The sequence below is a fragment of the Aphis gossypii genome, chromosome X, assembly GCF_020184175.1.
Source record: "Aphis gossypii isolate Hap1 chromosome X, ASM2018417v2, whole genome shotgun sequence".
Classification (NCBI taxonomy): Eukaryota; Metazoa; Arthropoda; class Insecta; order Hemiptera; family Aphididae; genus Aphis; species Aphis gossypii.
Genome location: NC_065533.1, coordinates 26087832 through 26106178, shown reverse-complemented (window position 1 = coordinate 26106178; position 18347 = coordinate 26087832). Strand labels below are relative to the sequence as shown.

Genomic DNA, 18347 nt, shown 5'->3' with positions numbered 1-18347 from the left:
ACCACCAGCCATAAGACACATACATATCAAAAATAAAAATAATTGTATACTACTAATTTTTCATATTGAAATCATAATAATTAATCGCCATTCGCCACTAAACATTTTAGTACCTAATTATATTATTTTATTCTTATAGGATATAGAAAGAATATAATACTATCACTTGATATTATAATCGTTTTATAAATTATAAAAACAACATAATATCATAAATAATAAAAAAAAAAATGTATAAGTTTTTTTGGGGGGAAGTCTAGGTACCTATAGGTAAATAAATGTTTTAAAACTGATAGTGAAAATTTAAATTTGAACAGGTAAACGAGTTTTTAAATTATGACATTGAAATTTACATGATTTTTATTATTTTTAATATATTACATAATATGCGATTTATTAACTATAATATTATTTATTAATGTTCATCTTCACTACATATTGAATCAGAGGTACTCGTCTCGTCTTCGTTTTCTATTAAAATATTTACTGAAAGTAGATCATACATTTTCCCGGCGTATTTAAAAAATTTCAACAGAACTAACAGTTAAACAACAAAATTATCAAGTGTAGTGGCTACCTTCGCCTACCACCTCCGCGTGACATTAAAGTATATGGTAGCCAGTAGGTATTCCACGCACACGTAAAAACGTAAAATCGCAAACTTTGGAAGGATATAACTTCCAAAATAATGATTTGCGCAATTTTTTTTGCACCATCGTTCTTAAATCGTTGAAATACCTTATAGTTTCAATAAAAAATCAATAAAAAAAATCGCTTGGGAGCGAAACTGCTAATATACCGAAACATGTTTTAACGTTTGAGTCTGCAGAGACCGTTTGGAAACGACTGCTGATTGCTGAAGGTGCGATCAACGAGTCCCTGTACTCTGGGTAATGTTTAATATGGCTCCCAGCCTCCATAATCATGGCGTTTAGAGACTCTTCCTCCAGGTTATGTAATCGCTTATCAGCGTTCCCAGAGCGTTTGCAAAACGTTTCTATCAGCCGAATATAATGTTTTAACCCGCGTTAGTGACAATCATAATATCCGGCATAATATTGGAATCAAACAATGACAATAAATATTATCGTTTTTAATGTCTTAACTAATGACCAAATACCTTTACTCTATGGTACAAACGACTGTACCTATAGTATTTTATTTTATTTTGATGTTAGTTAACAGTTTTAAACCGAATTTTTGAGTTTCTCGACATCAGAGGTTTGATTTCCATTCACAGGTAACTGAATAATCCAGCACAGAATTTTGTTGTACATTTGTTCGTTTTTGAAATACGTTACATTGAAGTTATTTTCTTTGTCGTAATCTATTCTACAGGTAAATTTATAATATATTTATTTGTTAGCTTTTTTATTGTTGAGTGTCGTAATAAATATTTATAAATAAAATGAACACAATCAAAAATTTAGATACCAATTAATGTATTTTATTTAAATTAGATGTTCACACATCTTAACATTATTTATTTTCATATTATTATCATTATCTGTACACTGTGCAGCGCTACTTTGATTATCTTCAACTAAAGCAACTATGTACAAACAAAAAATTACATGAAAATAAAACAATTATATGAAGTTATAAAATAACACAATTCATATGTGAAATTCATCTTGAAGATATAATATATTGCTTCTAATTTGCGCTTAACGATAATTTGTGTTCTTTTTTACTTAATTTATTCAAAAATTATTTTTGTGTTTATACTTAAAATTGTTTGTTTATTTTTTAGGAATATAAAAATGGATGATTCCTTGCCAGGTATGGAATTCATATTCTTGTATAAGCCAATCTGTTATTTTAAGTTATATTTTTTTCAGCTCTCTGTGAGATTATCCATGGCTTAGGTGAAAGATTACCACGCAGGGATACAGTAGCTTTAATTCAGTCAGTATTATTAAAACAAATGATCTTGTTGGTTCACCGTCTTCAAAAAGCTGCAATTTTACATAATAACCAGTATATATCAGTCAAACATGTATTATATGTTTTAAAAGATCATAAGGTCACCATCATTCGAATTCTATCATACTATTGTAAGAATAATAATTACGTATACATATACCATGTGTCCCAAGAAACAGGGTACACTTTATCACTCTTTACCTTTTTAATATTTTTCAATTCTGTTTGTGGGACATTAAACTACACTTATAGATCATAAATTCCTATGAGTTAAATTTTTTTTTAACTCAAGTATTGCGCGCATGCGCAACAAAACTTTATTTTTTTTAAATGGCAACCCCTGTTTCAAATATCATTTTCGGATTAATTGATTTTTTTCAAGTGATTTTGATGTATTAACTTGTATTGTTAACTTAAAATTAGCTAAATTAGAGCTAAAAGTATAATTTTAAAATCTTATTAAATTTGAATATATATTTTTTTTAATTATACATATTATTTCTTTCTAAACACCGTGATGTAATCAAAATTATTATTATTAAAAAAATAAATTATTTACTATTTATTTCATTTTATTGTTAGGTTAATGAAATAACATAATTTAAACATGTATTTTTAGGAAATAAAATTCTAAATTTCTATTTTATTTTATTTGACAATACTATACAATTTAATTTACAGAAATTACATGGTTTACTATTCAATAAAATTTTTCAAAAGTCATTATTATTTTAATAGATACCTAATTCTAATTCTGATGTAAATAAAATAAATGTTCAAATGTTTAATTATCATTTTGATACATACGATTATACACAACAGAGGGACTTTCGAACAATTTATTGAATTTATAATTTATTACTTTAATATTAATAATTTTGATTACATCACAGTGTTTAGAAAGAAATAATACGTACAATTAAAAATATATATATATTCAAATTTAATAAGATTTTAAAATTATACTTTTAGCTCTAATTTAGTTAATTTTGAGTTTACAATACAAGTTAATACATCAAAATCACTTGAAAAAAATCGATTAATCCGAAAATGATATTTGAAACAGGGGTTGCCATTTAAAAAAAATAAAGTTTTGTTGCGCATGCGCGCAATACTTGAGTTAAAAAAAATTTGACTCATAGGAATTTATGATCTATAAGTGTAGTTTAATGTCCCACAAACAGAATTGAAAAATATTAAAAAGGTAATGAGTGATAAAGTGTACCCTGTTTCTTGGGACACACTGTTTATTATTCAAATAAATAAACCAAAGTTGTCAATTATTATCCGAGTAATTTATAATGTATTGCTAATTTTCTAATATAATGTTATGTTATTTTTATAGATTTAAAAGATATTATTCTAAAACTCAGTAAAATAAGTAAATTAGGCAGTATTGAAGAATTAGAGAAAAGAAAAAAAGGTAAAAAATCACAATTACAAGGATTGTTAAAAGATGACATGGTTGACAATATTACAAATGTTGAAGACGAATCATTAAAATTAGGTATTATTCAATTTATATTTAATTATATGGACTTAAAATAAAAAATAAAAAATATGTAACTTAATTTATTAAGTTTAATGAGGTATTAAACATTTTTATATTATTCATATTAATACAAGTAACAAATAAATCAAGTAAATGTAATAATAAATAATAAAAGATTAATTGATAAAATGATTTTTAGATCCAGCTGCTGCCTTGGCAGCCATTGATTTTACAACAAAAGATCCATCATCACCTTCACCTACCAGTACAAATGTCAAATGTATTTTTTCTAAACTCAGGAACACAATTGCAGAATTGAAATTAAGTATAAATATTACTGAAGATGAAGTAAAAAAAGCTAATGAAGCACGTCTGATGAGAGTTAATGATATATCAATTTTATTATCAGCCAGGTATAACAATTATTTTTGTAATAATATTTGTATTTAATATATTTACTAATTTTAGTGGATATGAAGGTTTTGAAATGTGTAGAAGAAAAAGTTTTCATGGTCGATTAGGAGACAAGTTATTAATTCAAGTACAGGACGTTCTCCCATGGGATATTACTATCAATAGTCAAGTTAAAGATATTCTGATGTTTTTAGCTAAAGTAAAGTTTTAAATTTTAATTACTTGAAATACTAATTATTACAATTGATTTCTAAATTAATACAATTTTAAACATTGTTTCTTAACAGGAAACAATTAATTGTCTTATTGATCGTGTGTTTGTAATAAGAAACTGTCATGACATTTGTGATGAAACTAATAAAAAAATTATTAAGGTAACTGATTTTTGATGATAATTAAATTTGTAGCTAATGACTTTTTCTATTTAGAAAACAAAATATCGATCTATTCTTGTTCATGAAATAACAGCAGTCACTTCACAATTCTGGAAAATTCCTTTGTCAAAAATCCATAACCCCTACAAAGAAGACGATACTTTTTTTAACGAACAATTGATTTTTGATTCATAAACAGCATTGCTTTGATAATTAAATATAATTAAATGTTTATGTGATATGTATAGCATGATTCAGAATAACAATAGTGTTATGTTATATTACAATCCTGAAAACCATATTAATATTAGTATTGATTATGTTAGCATAATCAAAAAATTATAAATAAATTACAAATTACAAATTTAAATATATATTTTTGTCTAAAAGCAAGTGATATTATGTATAGTTTAATTTATAATTTTATAATTTAAGTGCAGTTTTGATGAATTTTCTATATTTTTTTAAAATATATTAATTTAGTTTATAATTACTTATTAATAAATAGTTCTATTTTATATTATAATTGCATTGTTTTAAAGTTTTTAAAAACTTAACAATGCATTTATTGAAAATATTAAATAATGAAATTGAATAGATTGAATTATATTTTTCCCACAATGTCTACTACAAACAGTTTTACTCTCTCATTACTTATGTAATATAATTCATTATTGTCTTTTACATAGTATTTTAATCTCATAAACAAAAAATGTTTTTTTAGCAGAAAGATTTATTTTTGTATTTTAAATTTAAAAAATAGTAGTAAATAAGAACAGCTAAAATGTGATACATAATCCGTATTGTAATTTTATTACAAAGTATTTACCTAATTATAATGACTGATTTACTCTAAGTTTTGTATTTATTGTATTTATATTTATTAATATCAATATATGGACTATAATGATTATTAATTATTTTTGAAATTATAATTTTAGATACTAAGTAATTTTTTTTTAATTTATGAATTATTAATATTGTACTAATCTTAACTGTTTGTATTAAAAACAATTATACATGTAATTTGTTAGTTAAGTATTTCTCATCAAATTTAGCACTATGTATTTACACAAACAACAATTCATTTTCATTGATAATATATAGTTGTTTTAAAATTCTTTAGAATTTTTAAATTTTTTTTTTCTTGCTTTTTAGTTATTATTAATTTAGTTTACCTTGAACAAAGTGCATTGAATATCCACCAAATTATTATGAACCATTACTAATAAAATTAAAATCATTATTAAGAACTAAGTAAAAACAAGTAACTTTTATATTAACGATTTATTCAAACGAATCATAAATTGTGGTGTTTTTTTTAAACATTTTGTTTAAATTGTTCAATCAAATAACCAAGTAATTTTCTTAATTTATCAAACATCATTGTTATATATTTGGAAACTGCAATGAATAGAGCTTGTTCTCATTTCCTAAAGATAGGTAATAGTTTATTTTTAAGTATAACAAAGGCTGTGTTCAATTGAGTGATATGTGATTTATTTGAAACTGTGAAACTTGTCATCAGATCTGAATTTTAAAAAATTAAACATTTCTTATTCAGTAATTTCAAATGTAAAATTGTGTAGTTCCGGTAAATTTGGTTTTATGCCTGAGACATTTCAGTATAACTGAATTTTTAAATCCCAACTGATCAGTTAAACTCGTTCATTATCAATAAGTTGATAGTATTAATTCAACTAGACAAAATATTAACACTATCCACTATGTCTATATTTAGCTTGATACCTCTGTTACATTCAATAAAAAAATAAAAATAATATGTTTGTTTTTTGTTATGTTTATAAGTAATGATGAGTATTTGAAATACAAATACTGAAATGAATAACTTCCATTATTTATTAAGTAGGTAGGTACTAGCTAGTTAATTTTAATTTTCTAAAATTGTGTTAGGTACTGCAAAGAGCTAGTTTCTATCACACTAGTTTTTGTCTACATTATGTGGTGACGAAAATGATTTATTAAATTTTGTAAAGAACTATTCGCATTCATAATATTATGTAGTCCTGTGGCTAGCAATTTTGTATCCGTAGCCTAAATATGAAGTGGAAAAAGTGCCTCATTAGAAAAATAATTAACTACCAAACAGTCACTAAATTCTTGAACAGCGATTTTTTTTCTGGAATAGATAACATAGAACCATCTGTATAAGATATAAGGTTATTACTAAGCCTTACCATGAATATTTTTTATGATAATTTAAAAGTTCAACATTTAGGTTTACAATCATATATAATTTAAATATAAACATAAACAGAAAACTGTAATGTTTAGACATCTAGGTGAAGTTAAGTATATTATAACCTGTTAAATAAAAACAAAATTATTCAGAATGTTCTACATAATATATTGTTTAATTAAATATGAATTTATGTATATTATTAAATTACGTCCAAATTTACTATATTAATAAAACAATTTAGAATACAATTTTTTCTTGTAGAAAATCAATAAAAATATATCAAAACAGCTTTAATTAAAAATTACAAAAAATATGAATATATATTTTGCATAGTTGGAAAAAATAAAAAGTACCTATAGTACCAATAAAAAATACACCTATTGAACCTATCAGTTAAATATTAGTTAAATTGAATATTAAAAAGTAAACAAAAATGAGAATGTATTATAAATTACAGTTACATGTATCATTAATAATTATAATTTTGTTCATGGGTGATTTGAGATGAGTTTCACATTTATTTAATTCTTCGAACTTTATCTTAAAATAATAATAAAAAATATATATATGTTTTGAATTAAAAAATATACATATCATTTTATACTTTACATTTAGACATATTAAATATATAAATTTTTTTTGACATACTTTAATAATAATTACACATTATTTTTTCGATGTGAACACTTAAAAATTATGAATAGAATTTATTTGTAGAATCAGGATTATTTTTAACAATATATATTATAATAAATCATTAATGTTCAACCGTAAATTTAAATTAAATTGGATATATTGGATAAAATGGATAAAATGGATAAAATGAATAAAATGCATTTATCTTGTTATAGAAACCTCCCCATTGATTATTTTGAAAATTGATTCCCAAGTTATAGCGACTGTAGCTTTTTTCAGTAGGACGTTGCTCTCTTGGATCATAAATTTTACGTCTAAAAGCTTTTTCCGTATACAATATTCCACTGCCAATTTGATGACCTTCGATCGCTTTATTTAAACAGTTTATATTTATGATTTAATTTCTAATGAATATGAATGTGTATTGTGTATTTATGTTACTTACAAAGAGCTTTGCCAACTGAATCTTTGGAATCATACTCAACAAATCCAATTCCATTCATTTTACCAGTATATTTGTTAGTAAGTGTTTTTAAATACATGATCTTGCCAAATTTTTCAAAATATTCAATAAGTTCTGCTTTTGATTGATTTGTTATACCAGTAATATATATTTTATTTTCATCAAACGCTCTTTTTAAATAATTAAATTTCTAAGAAAATAAAAAAAAAATTAAACATTATTAATACTTGTTAATAACTATTGAGTTTTATTATTAGTATTGACTAAAATAAGGAAAATTGTATTTATAGTTGGAGTATAATACTTTTATTTGGCTAAAATCCAAATCTTTAAAAGTCTACTTATTTTATTATATTCATTATGTATTGATTAATTTTTAATTTTTATCAAACTTATTGCTTAATAATTTATAAATAATTTAAAGAAAAAATATGTAAATTTCATACGCTGGGAAATTGAGCAATCCTGATTTGAACTTCACGACCGTCGATTATATGAGGCAAATTTGACATGGCCTGCTGAACCATAGACAATTGTGAGTAAGTAACAAATCCAAATTCTCGAGATCTAGATATTCAAACATTACAATTTTTAAAGTTTTGAAAATAATGTGATTTACTGAGTTATTTAATAAAATAAAAACAATTCGTTACTCATTTGATTGAGAGTCTCTCTTGACAACAGCTGACTCAACTTTACCCCATTGTTCATAAAAATTTTTAAGTGATTGACTTGTTGTATGTTTATCTAAATCCCAAACGTATAATAGTCTGTTTTGTTTCTCTCTTTCCTATAATAAAAAAAATTCTTTAGTACTGGTTAGCACATTTGTCTTTCATAGTAATGATTTTCCTTTAATGTATTAGGTACAAAATATAAATATATATGAATAATCTAAATTTTTTTATGTAGTATTTTTATCAGCATACAGTTTTAGTTTTTTTGATTTTTATAAAAAATTAAAACTAAAATTTGGTTATTGTTTTAAGATAATAAAAAAATATTTTAAGAATTAAGATTAAATATATTAAGCTCTTAGATCCTTATTCCTTAGTTATATTTAATCAAGCAATATGTCATATTAGTAGCCTTATGATATTTAATTATAATGCAATATTTAAAAAATTTACTTTTAATATTATAATGTTTCAATTTTTTAAAAATATATACATATAATATTATAAATTAAATTAAAAATATTTAAGATAAAAGCATAAGATTCAAATTTCATACTGCTCTTATTTCATCGATTTTAGTATCCACATTATGATCATCTATTCTATGAGGCAAGTTTGACAAAGCAAGATCAGCCATATGCGATTGAGAATAAGTAATAAATCCAAATTTTCGAGATCTAAATATTAAACATTACAAAATGATTAGTGACTTAATGAAATGTTTAATAATATCAAAATTATTGATTACCGATTGCTTTGAGGATATTTTATGACAACAGCTCTTTCGACTTCACCCCATTGCTCAAAAAATTGTCGGAAGGATTGATCCGTTGTCTGCTTGCTTAAAGCGCCAATGAATAAATGTCTGCTTGTTTCCCCTTTCTATAATAAAAAAATTCATTAGTAATAGTTGACAAATGATTCTTTCATGTTAATGAATTTTTTTTTTTGAATAAAATTTATATGTTAACATTACTTACGTTAGCTTCCATGTTTGATAAGAAAACTTGAGGTACAAACAAAAACTGTCAAGGTAATGCAAGTATAATTTTAATATATAATTGAACTAAATTAACAAATCTTAATAAATTGTTTGATTAAGTATTTTTAAATATTATAATTAAGAATTAAATTCAAAAACAAAACTATAAGTAATTTTCACCTTACACTGAAATGTTACTGTGAAATGAGTCAAATCTTAGATTTAAGAGGTAATGTGTTCTCTGTGTAGTATTTAACCAGACGAAGGCGTGGTGGTCTTAGTTGAGTTCACCTCATTACAGTGTGCACACTTGTTGAATAATGCACAATCATCTCTCTTTATCAATGGAAGAAGGTAGTATAATACAATTTTTTTAGGTTCTTTTTGGCCTAATCGTACTTATGTAAAATTAAATTTAGTCATTAATGATTTTAAAAAATATCAAATCGATATTGTATATTTATCAGCATATAATTTTTGTTTTTGTTTTTTTTTTTTTTGAAAATTGTTTAATGTATCGATCGATTGTAAAGATTTTTTATCATAGTAGTTATTTAATATTTTGATATACTCAAATTGATTGATATTAGCCACGTAGATAAGTAAGAATGAAGTTGAGCGCGGTCTTGCCCAACAAAAAACACAAAAAACAGGGTGTCTCAATTGAGATTAAATTTCGTAATCGTTGACATTTTCGAAAAATTTGACCCTAAATTCTTACCAGAATAGGTCGAGAACTTTGAAAGAAGTGTACAACCGTTTACCAGCCGTTCCTTTTAATTGCAATTCGACCGCTCTACACCAACCAGCGGGATGTATGCGTACTTAAACGAGTATCTATTCACGATTCACGTTTGCTTCAACGTCTTTAGCTGATCCGCAGCAGTTTTAAAAACAACAATGCGTAGTGCGTGCGCAAACTTTCCCTGTCTTGTGATTGACTGGTGTTCGCTGTGTCCTGGCTCACCGCAGGAAAAGTTCCAGGGACTTGGTTAGTTGTAGGGACATAGGCGCACATTGGTTATAAATTTAGGGGATGCTGGAGTAATTAATGGTACACAGATCTGTGAGAGGTTTTGCCCTACATCCCCCTAATACTATAATAAAATCCATTGCAATTATTTTAAATTTTTATAATAAATATTAGAAAATAAAAATAAATATTTAAAAGTATTTAATATTTATATAATAAATTATAAAAATATGTAATCACTAATGTTAAACAAGATTAAATTTTCTGTTTAAATACTTGGTAATTTTACTAATTCACTAAATAATATAAATTAATCAATATTAATCATTTTTAAATTTTAATCCTACCAATCATAATATTATTTATTAAATCTAAATAAAGTTAGTCTCACAACAAATAAACTTAAATATGGTACGTAGTTTATGTGTTAATACATTTTAGCTAAATTAACTAACGTCCTTATGCGAATCTTATTTACTAACTTAATAAATCTCATTGAATCGGAGTCTAAAATCATTATGATATTAAATATTAATTTATTAATTAGATATTTAAATTATTAATACAATATTTAGAACAATATTTAGAACAAACAATGGAAAGAGTACAGTAGTCACGCCTTTGCAATGACCATTAACAAAGCACAAGTATAATCATTACAAGTGTGTGGATTGAATTTGGAAAATCTTCCATCACATGCTGGATATGTTTCTTACATGGACAGCTGTATGTGGCATGTTCACAAGTCAGATTTATTTGTGTACGTAGGGCCGGTTTTAAGCGTAGGCGACGTAGGCACTAGTCTACGGTGGCAAAATTTATATTTATATACAGGCGGCATATAAAAAAAAATAAGAAAACAAGAGGCGACAATTTTGATCTTTGCTTACACATAAAAATTTGCTAGCACTGGCCCTGTGTGTACGCACTAGAAGAAAGAACAAAAAATATTGTGTATTCAGAAGCACTTCAATAAATATAATTTAATTGAATATTTTAATTGTCAGACTTTTTTCAATAAAATGAATAAAATTATATAAATATATAATATTATAATGATATACTAAATTGAATATCGTTGTAAGATTATTACTTAATATATTTTAACCGTTATATGAATAAATTAATGGATATGAATAAAAATATACTGCTATCACAATCACGGGTAACGAATTTAAAACACAGTTTGAGATATATAAGAGGTAGGATTTTTACGGGCCACGAAGTGCACAGGTTCAGCTAGTATGATAGTATATTAATTAGTATGATCAATATGAAAAAATATACAAACGGATATCAATTTATTATATTACGATTATTTTTGTTTAGGTAGTAAGAAAATTAACAGAGACTTTTATTGGTCTGGTGTAATGGATCAAGTGTTGTTTAAATTTGAACAATTAAAGCTTTACAAGTATGTTATTATTTGACTTTTGATTTTTCTGCTTAGCATTTTATTATAAAATAAATTTGTATTTTTTGTTAATTGTGAAAAAAATATTTCTATAGATGAGATTGCTGGTGTGAATACCTACCCATCAGTGATTTAGTGGAAGTTGTAGGGTGTGGCAAAAGATATGTTATGGGAATGACACTATGGACACTTATAGCTGATAGCTGTTGGAATGAGATTCTATGGTTCAAAAACATATTTATACGTTTTAATTAAGTTTAGATTTAGAATAATATAATATAAATAACGATAATATTCCTTGAATAAATTATTTACATTATGTAGTAACTTGTAATTAATAATAATAATTATTGTTTTTTTTTTTTTTTTAAAAGTAATAATTTCATCAAAAATATTGCAATTATCATCTTTGTTGAAAAGCTCAACAATTTCATCAGTAATATTTTGTTCTAATTGACTTTAATAGACATACCTAATTATGTAACTATAAATTTATGAACTTGAGTTTGTACCTAACAATTAACATAAAATAAAATATTATACGTTCGAATAACTAGAGATTTGATGAAATACTAAGACTATTAAAAATGTATTGATAAATATTGAGAAAGTATGTGATACAAAATAGGTATAATGTTTACGGTACCTAACTATCAATATTATCTTTTTTTTTATCTAAACCATACTTTATCTTATCCATTACAGTACTTATTATAGGAAAATATATTTATACATGATATACAAAACATAATATAACAATATTAATGATGTGCAGGATTTTTAAATTTTGAGGTAATAGCTACCTAACAACATTTGAAACGTTCAAAAAATATAAATTTAATATACCTAATATGTCATTGTTTTTATTAATTTAGATTCTGAATGAAGTAATGAATGTATTGATTTTACAATGATGTTTGTTTTCTTTGTTTTTCTCTGTAAATACTTAAAATTTTAACGAAATGTTTATAATGGTGCTATCTACATACAGTTAAATTTTCAAAATATTTTGCCTTTTTAAACCCTTCATAGACAACTGAAATTTTCGATTTTTCTAATTGTTTTTTTTTTTTTTGAAGTGTCGATAAAAAAATTTTGGTTGACTATAAAAACTTGAAAATGCAACATAAAGTTCCTTATGAGTTGTTCTATAGTTGTTCTACAGTTTTAACAGTAGTTAAAAAAAAATCGTAAATCGTAAATCACAATTTTTTTATAAGCGTTATAGTTCAAATTTTTACGAATATGTCAAAATCAAGAAAATTTGTAATTAATTTTATAGTTGAAAAATCATAAAAAATTTTGTGTTAATATCTAGATTAAAAAATTCAACACTAAGTTTTCCATAAGTTTTCCTTCAAAATGCTATAAAGAAAACTCGAAATATCATTATAGGAAAAATTTTATGTGCGTTTGAATTTTAAATTTTTACGACATTGCATAACAATAACGATTTATCCTCAAACGATTTTAAATATTTATTATTATTAAAAAAATCTAAGACGTAGATACTTGAAAATTTCACCAGTTATTTAGATTGGCATTTTCTTTATATAATTTAATTTTCAAAATATTTCACTTATTTCAATGCTATATATATAGCTTTATAGGCATTTGTAATATTCGTTTTTGTTTATTTTTTTTTATAAAATACCAACATTATAAATAATAACATAATACATTTAATATTTGACCATTAACTTATTTTAAAACTTAGATTATAAGCTAATTAAAAGCAGACATATTTAAATTTAAAAAAGTACATACTAGCAAGACTAATATTGTATGATATATAATAAATGTACCTAAATCAATATGTATAGTTACTTCTTATTAAGTATCAAATATTTACGATACAATTTAAACTATTTTTTAAAATAACAAGCTTACTGAAGTTGTTGCTGTGGTAGTGGCAGTAGTGGTGGTTGTTGTTTGAAAGTTTCAACTTTTCCATATTATAACGGTTACAATGACTATTACTACCTTTAAAATAAAACAATTAATAGTTTATTAGTCAGTATTAAAATTAGATTAGTTTTAAATAAGTTACTTACGTCTGCTGTAACACGAATATAATTGATGAATATTTAATATTGAAAGAAGAAACAAGAATAGTCACATTTTATTTATCGTCATAACAACATTCTATAATGTACAAAGACATAAGAAAACTATCTACTGATTGCAAGATTAAAGTTAGGTAGAGAGAAATCAATAAGTCAAGGAAAAATTATCTCCATAACATAACAACAAAAGATGGTCGGAGGATAATTGTGAATTTGTAGAGGTACAGACTAAAAATCTTAAACACACCTATTACTTATTAATATGTACCATATTAAACATACAAATAATAATACATATTAATTATATCCATCTTGTGTTTCTAAAACAAAATAGTTTGTAAGTTTTAATATAATTAAAATAGCAATAAAAAAAAAAAATCACAAACTTGTATATACTCATAATCACTAATAAGTTGTGTCCTAAGCTTTTGATAACAATCTCAATAGAAAATTATAATACTATAAGATTTGTTGTTGCTGCTTGTCTTGTTTTGTCTTTAGAATTGAGCAGCAGTTGAGCTATTGTAGAGAACATGTAAAATACAGGCACAAGGAGCTTATACTTATTATATATATAAAAAAGTATAGTATTCATGTACCTGAATTTGATATGTTCAATAGGCAAAATTATCATATTTAATATTATATTATAATAATATGATATCCTGTTGACACATTTTCATACATTATTTTCTTCTAAAACAACATTTAATATATAAATAATCAACATAAAAACATTATTTTTCAAATCACACATGAATATTATTCAAAAGTACTATGTAAACCTAGAAATATTATAACTATAATAGTATTATATTAGATAAAATAGATATATATAAACATAATAGTCATAGAACATATTGCAAACAAACATTTAACTAAAAGTATTTAGCTTTATTCTTTCTAATAAATTCCACTATTTTACCAAAATTTAAACTGTCTATTGTTTAATATTTATGTAATGACTCAATACTCGAACAATAGATTTTTTTTCAAGGTTTTATTTGATGAGAACAGACTAAGAAGACAAAGAATAAATTCAAAGACTGTCAATACACAAAACTCCTAAATCTCAATATATGCAATATGATCTTTTCAAAATATAAATAGTGTTAAATGTAAAATTTAACAAGTTTGAAGTAGCTCTTGGTCTTGTAATTTTACAATTTTTTTATTTTATACTGAAAGAAAAATAAATGTTTTAGTTAATTATTATACAAATATAAATTATAGTTCTTAATATACTCTTATTGATATGTTTATAAATTAAAATTAATTACTTTCTTAGTTGTTTAATGTTATTGTTTACTTAATGTTAGCTCAATATGTTTAATTTATCTTGAAATCTACCATTCAATACTTTCTTAAGATCGACTGGATGTACATAGTCAATAATTTGTGTCCGGAACATTAAAGATATGCTTTAAAAGCCAAATTAATTTAATATAATTAAAAAATAACAATAAAATATTTACATAATATTTAATAATAGATACCTATAGATTTAATAATTTTAATGTATTCCTCAACATACAAGTATTTAGATACATATAAACATTAAGCATCTATTATTAGTTAACAATTATAATATTAATACTAAAAATGTTGGTTTAAATTTCAACAAGGATTAATAGTTATATCTAGGGCTCAAATTTATATTTATTGAATAAACCAAAATATGTAAATATATATGTAATAACAAATCGCTTTATATGTGATAAAAAATTAAAATATGGAATATAAAAAATTTACAAAAAAACATAACTGAAAAAAATGCTTTATAAATGACCAAAATTAAAATGAAAAAATTTAATTATTATGAAATTGTACGTTATTCATATTGATCCTGAAAGCAATGCAATAACATATACATGCTCAAATTGTCAAAGTTAAATGATCTACACTCTACAGTTTAGTCGTAACACACATTTGTACCGACTAAAGGAGTAATCTATCCATGGGCGGATCCAAGGGGGTGGCACTGGGGGTAAGTGCCACCCCCCTTGGAAAAAAATAATATTAAAAAAAATGTTGGTGGGGGGAGCTATATTAAATATTATATCATTTTTCCTATAAAGTGCCCCGATCGTAATTACATGCTGGATCCGCCTTTGAATCTATCTATTGTTTATCGAGGTCAAATATCAAACATATTTTTATATCAACCATAGGTTAAGTTCAATAATTGGTATTATGTTGTTTATGTACTTTTAGAAACATAAAAAATTGTCTTTTATTGAAAAATACAATAGTATATAGTTAATAATAAATCGTAAATCAACAAACTGTCAAAATATGTAGGAAAAATGGAATTATTGAAAAACATGTAATTATGGTAAAATATGTAAAATAAAATAGAGTTAATTTCATTGGAAATCGCTTGAAACAAATTTATCACTTACTTAAATTTATGTATCAAGTCACAATAAAAACATGTATTTACATATCAATCTGAGCGTTAACTTATAAGGTTATGAGTAAATATTGTTTCTTTTACGCTTCCCTGTATGACATCCAGCACTTAGCCATTGAAAACACTTACTATTGCAGAGTGTCGTGTAAAGATGCACAGAATTAGTATGTTATCTTGTACCATTGGCAATAGTGAAGTTATAAATATATTGAATAATCTGAATAAAAACTCATCAGCGGTACCAATTTTTCACCATTCTTAGACTTACAAAAGATATTTGATACAATAAGCAGACAATTATTATTATAAAAAGTTAAAAGAATTAAGCTTTGATATCATAATATTAATTTGATTCACTAATTATTTAAGTAATAGACAACAATTAACTACCATTGGGTCTCATTATAGCAGTTATAATGTCAAAGATTATGGACTAGGAACCAGGGGTGTTCCCATAGGGTATACTACATATACGCCGTATACTCTCAAGATTTTTTTTTCAATAATATGGGTATACTGAGTATGCTCTGAAGTCTCAATTGATTTGCGATTTTAACTCTCAAGATATTTTTACGAAATGTCAAAATTATAAATATAGTGCATACACTCAAATCATATACAAAGGAAAAAACAAAATTAATTTAATTAAGTAATTTTACAATATTTACGTCAATTATTTATGACTGAAAAAGTCATACTCTTTATTTTTTAGTATTTATAAAGATCGACAAGGTATAATTTAAAGAAGATATGTAAAAAATCTATTTAAAATTATTTACATATTATTAACACGCTCTTTACCGGCTTTACTCTTATAAAACCAATAATAAAAATATTTGTAATGTATTTTAAATGTTTATATTTTGGTTTTTGATGATTTAGTATACTCTCAAAAAAATATTGGGAACACCTCTGCTAGGAACTTCACTAGGTCCTATATTTTTCTTAATTTATGTGAACTCAATAACGGTATTAATATTAAAAAACAGATTATTCATATTTGCCGATGATAAAATGCTAATTAATTTCAATAATAGTTGGGAAGAATTAAAACAAAATGTTGAATGTGATTTGCAGAATATCTATAATTGATCCGAAAAAAATCTGCTATCCCTTAACATAATTAAACCAGTATGTCTTAATAGTCTTAAAATAGATACAACTGTAAACCAATTAAAACAGCATTATCATTCAAATATTTAGAAACAACAATAGATTTTGATATGAAAAGGTCAAATTATAAACAGAATCTTAAAAATAAAGTTAGATTACTCTGTTTTACAAAATTTGTTTCCTCAATAAAATACCTAGTTATAAGACAAGTATATGATATGGCATTAAGTAATTCAATCCTGTTATAAGGTATATATATATATATATTGTCTATACCTATTATAGGTATAACATGCTGAGAAGGCACAAATAGAGCAGACATAAATACAATACATAATCCCCAAAAAAATAAAATAAAAGTACCTTACTCTCTTCTGTCAACATACCTATCAGTCGAGTTATTTAACCATACAAATATGTTATCAATCTATTAATTGTGTATTTATTCAAATTCTCATAAGAATTAAGATTTATATAAAAAAATATACTCAATTATTTAAAAATAATAGATAGGAGAAAAAAAAACAGAAAAATATATAAAACCATATAATGTAACATTAACTAGTTCAAAAGGTTCTCCCGATTACATAGTAAAGATATTTAACAATTTGGGAAATAATGTAAAGAGTTTAATAAAACCAATGATATGATAATTAATAAAGATTTTATAGAAAAAACAATTAGTAAAATAGTTAATAATCTTGACGAGAATATGTGTATCAATCAAATTATAAAAAGTAGTTAAGTGTATTTATAATTAACTAAAGAAACTTTAATGTTAATATTAGAGATATAATTTAATCAATAATATTGTGTATCTAAAAAATTAAGTTAACTTTATTCTTTATGTCCTTATATAAGACATACCTAGAAGATAATATCTTCAGTATCTTATCGTATTAATTTTTTCACATCATTAATAAAAAAAGATAGAAAAACAAAAAAAATATATTGCCTATTATTAATAAATTATAAATATTACAAACCACGTTATAAAATACTCACTTCCGTAGTAGATATGTATAAATTTGATTTCGAAACATGACTCCCGCTTGAGTGATTATATTTTATTAAAATCAAAAAAATTCTTTTCTCCACTTCGATATCTAGGTATACTAACAAACGGCCGTCAATCATGAATTTGCGGAATAATATTACTATCTCAAATAAATGTATTAAAATCTCGGGAAATACAATGTAT

At 24.1% G+C, this 18347-nt stretch overlaps 2 protein-coding genes across 6 annotated transcripts; one reads left to right on the top strand and one right to left on the bottom strand.

Moving 5' to 3' along the window:
* The first annotated feature begins 997 nt into the window (after positions 1-997).
* LOC114124105 (uncharacterized) lies at positions 998-5115 on the top strand. Of its 2 annotated transcripts, none has more exons than XM_027987291.2 (8): positions 998-1240; positions 1754-1782; positions 1842-2057; positions 3272-3433; positions 3618-3831; positions 3887-4031; positions 4120-4206; positions 4261-5115. In XM_027987291.2, the coding sequence occupies exons 2-8, from the start codon at positions 1764-1766 to the stop codon at positions 4399-4401; spliced, it is 984 nt and encodes a 327-aa protein (XP_027843092.2). In that variant the 5' UTR covers positions 998-1240; positions 1754-1763; the 3' UTR covers positions 4402-5115. The 2 variants fall into 2 exon arrangements, with proteins under 2 accessions (XP_027843092.2, XP_027843091.2); XM_027987290.2 differs by having other exon boundaries at positions 1011-1338; positions 4261-5112.
* Positions 5116-7092: 1977 nt separating this feature from the next.
* Positions 7093-18347, bottom strand: LOC114124114 (ribonucleoprotein RB97D-like). 4 transcript variants are annotated; one of them, XM_050207664.1, is made up of 10 exons: positions 18152-18347; positions 14220-14316; positions 13609-14139; positions 13445-13537; positions 8934-9067; positions 8742-8862; positions 8162-8298; positions 7955-8075; positions 7491-7698; positions 7093-7414 (listed from the first exon to the last, which is right to left on the bottom strand). In XM_050207664.1, the coding sequence occupies exons 6-10, from the start codon at positions 8820-8822 to the stop codon at positions 7191-7193; spliced, it is 771 nt and encodes a 256-aa protein (XP_050063621.1). In that variant the 5' UTR covers positions 8823-8862; positions 8934-9067; positions 13445-13537; positions 13609-14139; positions 14220-14316; positions 18152-18347; the 3' UTR covers positions 7093-7190. The 4 variants fall into 4 exon arrangements, with proteins under 4 accessions (XP_050063621.1, XP_050063620.1, XP_050063622.1 ...); XM_050207663.1 differs by having other exon boundaries at positions 13445-14139; XM_050207665.1 differs by lacking the exons at positions 14220-14316; positions 18152-18347 and having other exon boundaries at positions 13445-14175.

What these genes read in the sequence shown, in the direction of transcription:
- LOC114124105 (XM_027987291.2), top strand. An exon ending in AGACGAATCATTAAAATTAG is followed by an intron (nt 3,434 to 3,617) that starts GTATTATTCAAT and finishes AATGATTTTTAG; the next exon opens with ATCCAGCTGCTGCCTTGGCA. An exon ending in TCAATTTTATTATCAGCCAG is followed by an intron (nt 3,832 to 3,886) that starts GTATAACAATTA and finishes TACTAATTTTAG; the next exon opens with TGGATATGAAGGTTTTGAAA.
- LOC114124114 (XM_027987299.2), bottom strand. An exon ending in GGATTGCTCAATTTCCCAGC is followed by an intron (nt 7,699 to 7,954) that starts GTATGAAATTTA and finishes TTATTTTCTTAG; the next exon opens with AAATTTAATTATTTAAAAAG. An exon ending in TTCAGTTGGCAAAGCTCTTT is followed by an intron (nt 7,415 to 7,490) that starts GTAAGTAACATA and finishes GTTTAAATAAAG; the next exon opens with CGATCGAAGGTCATCAAATT.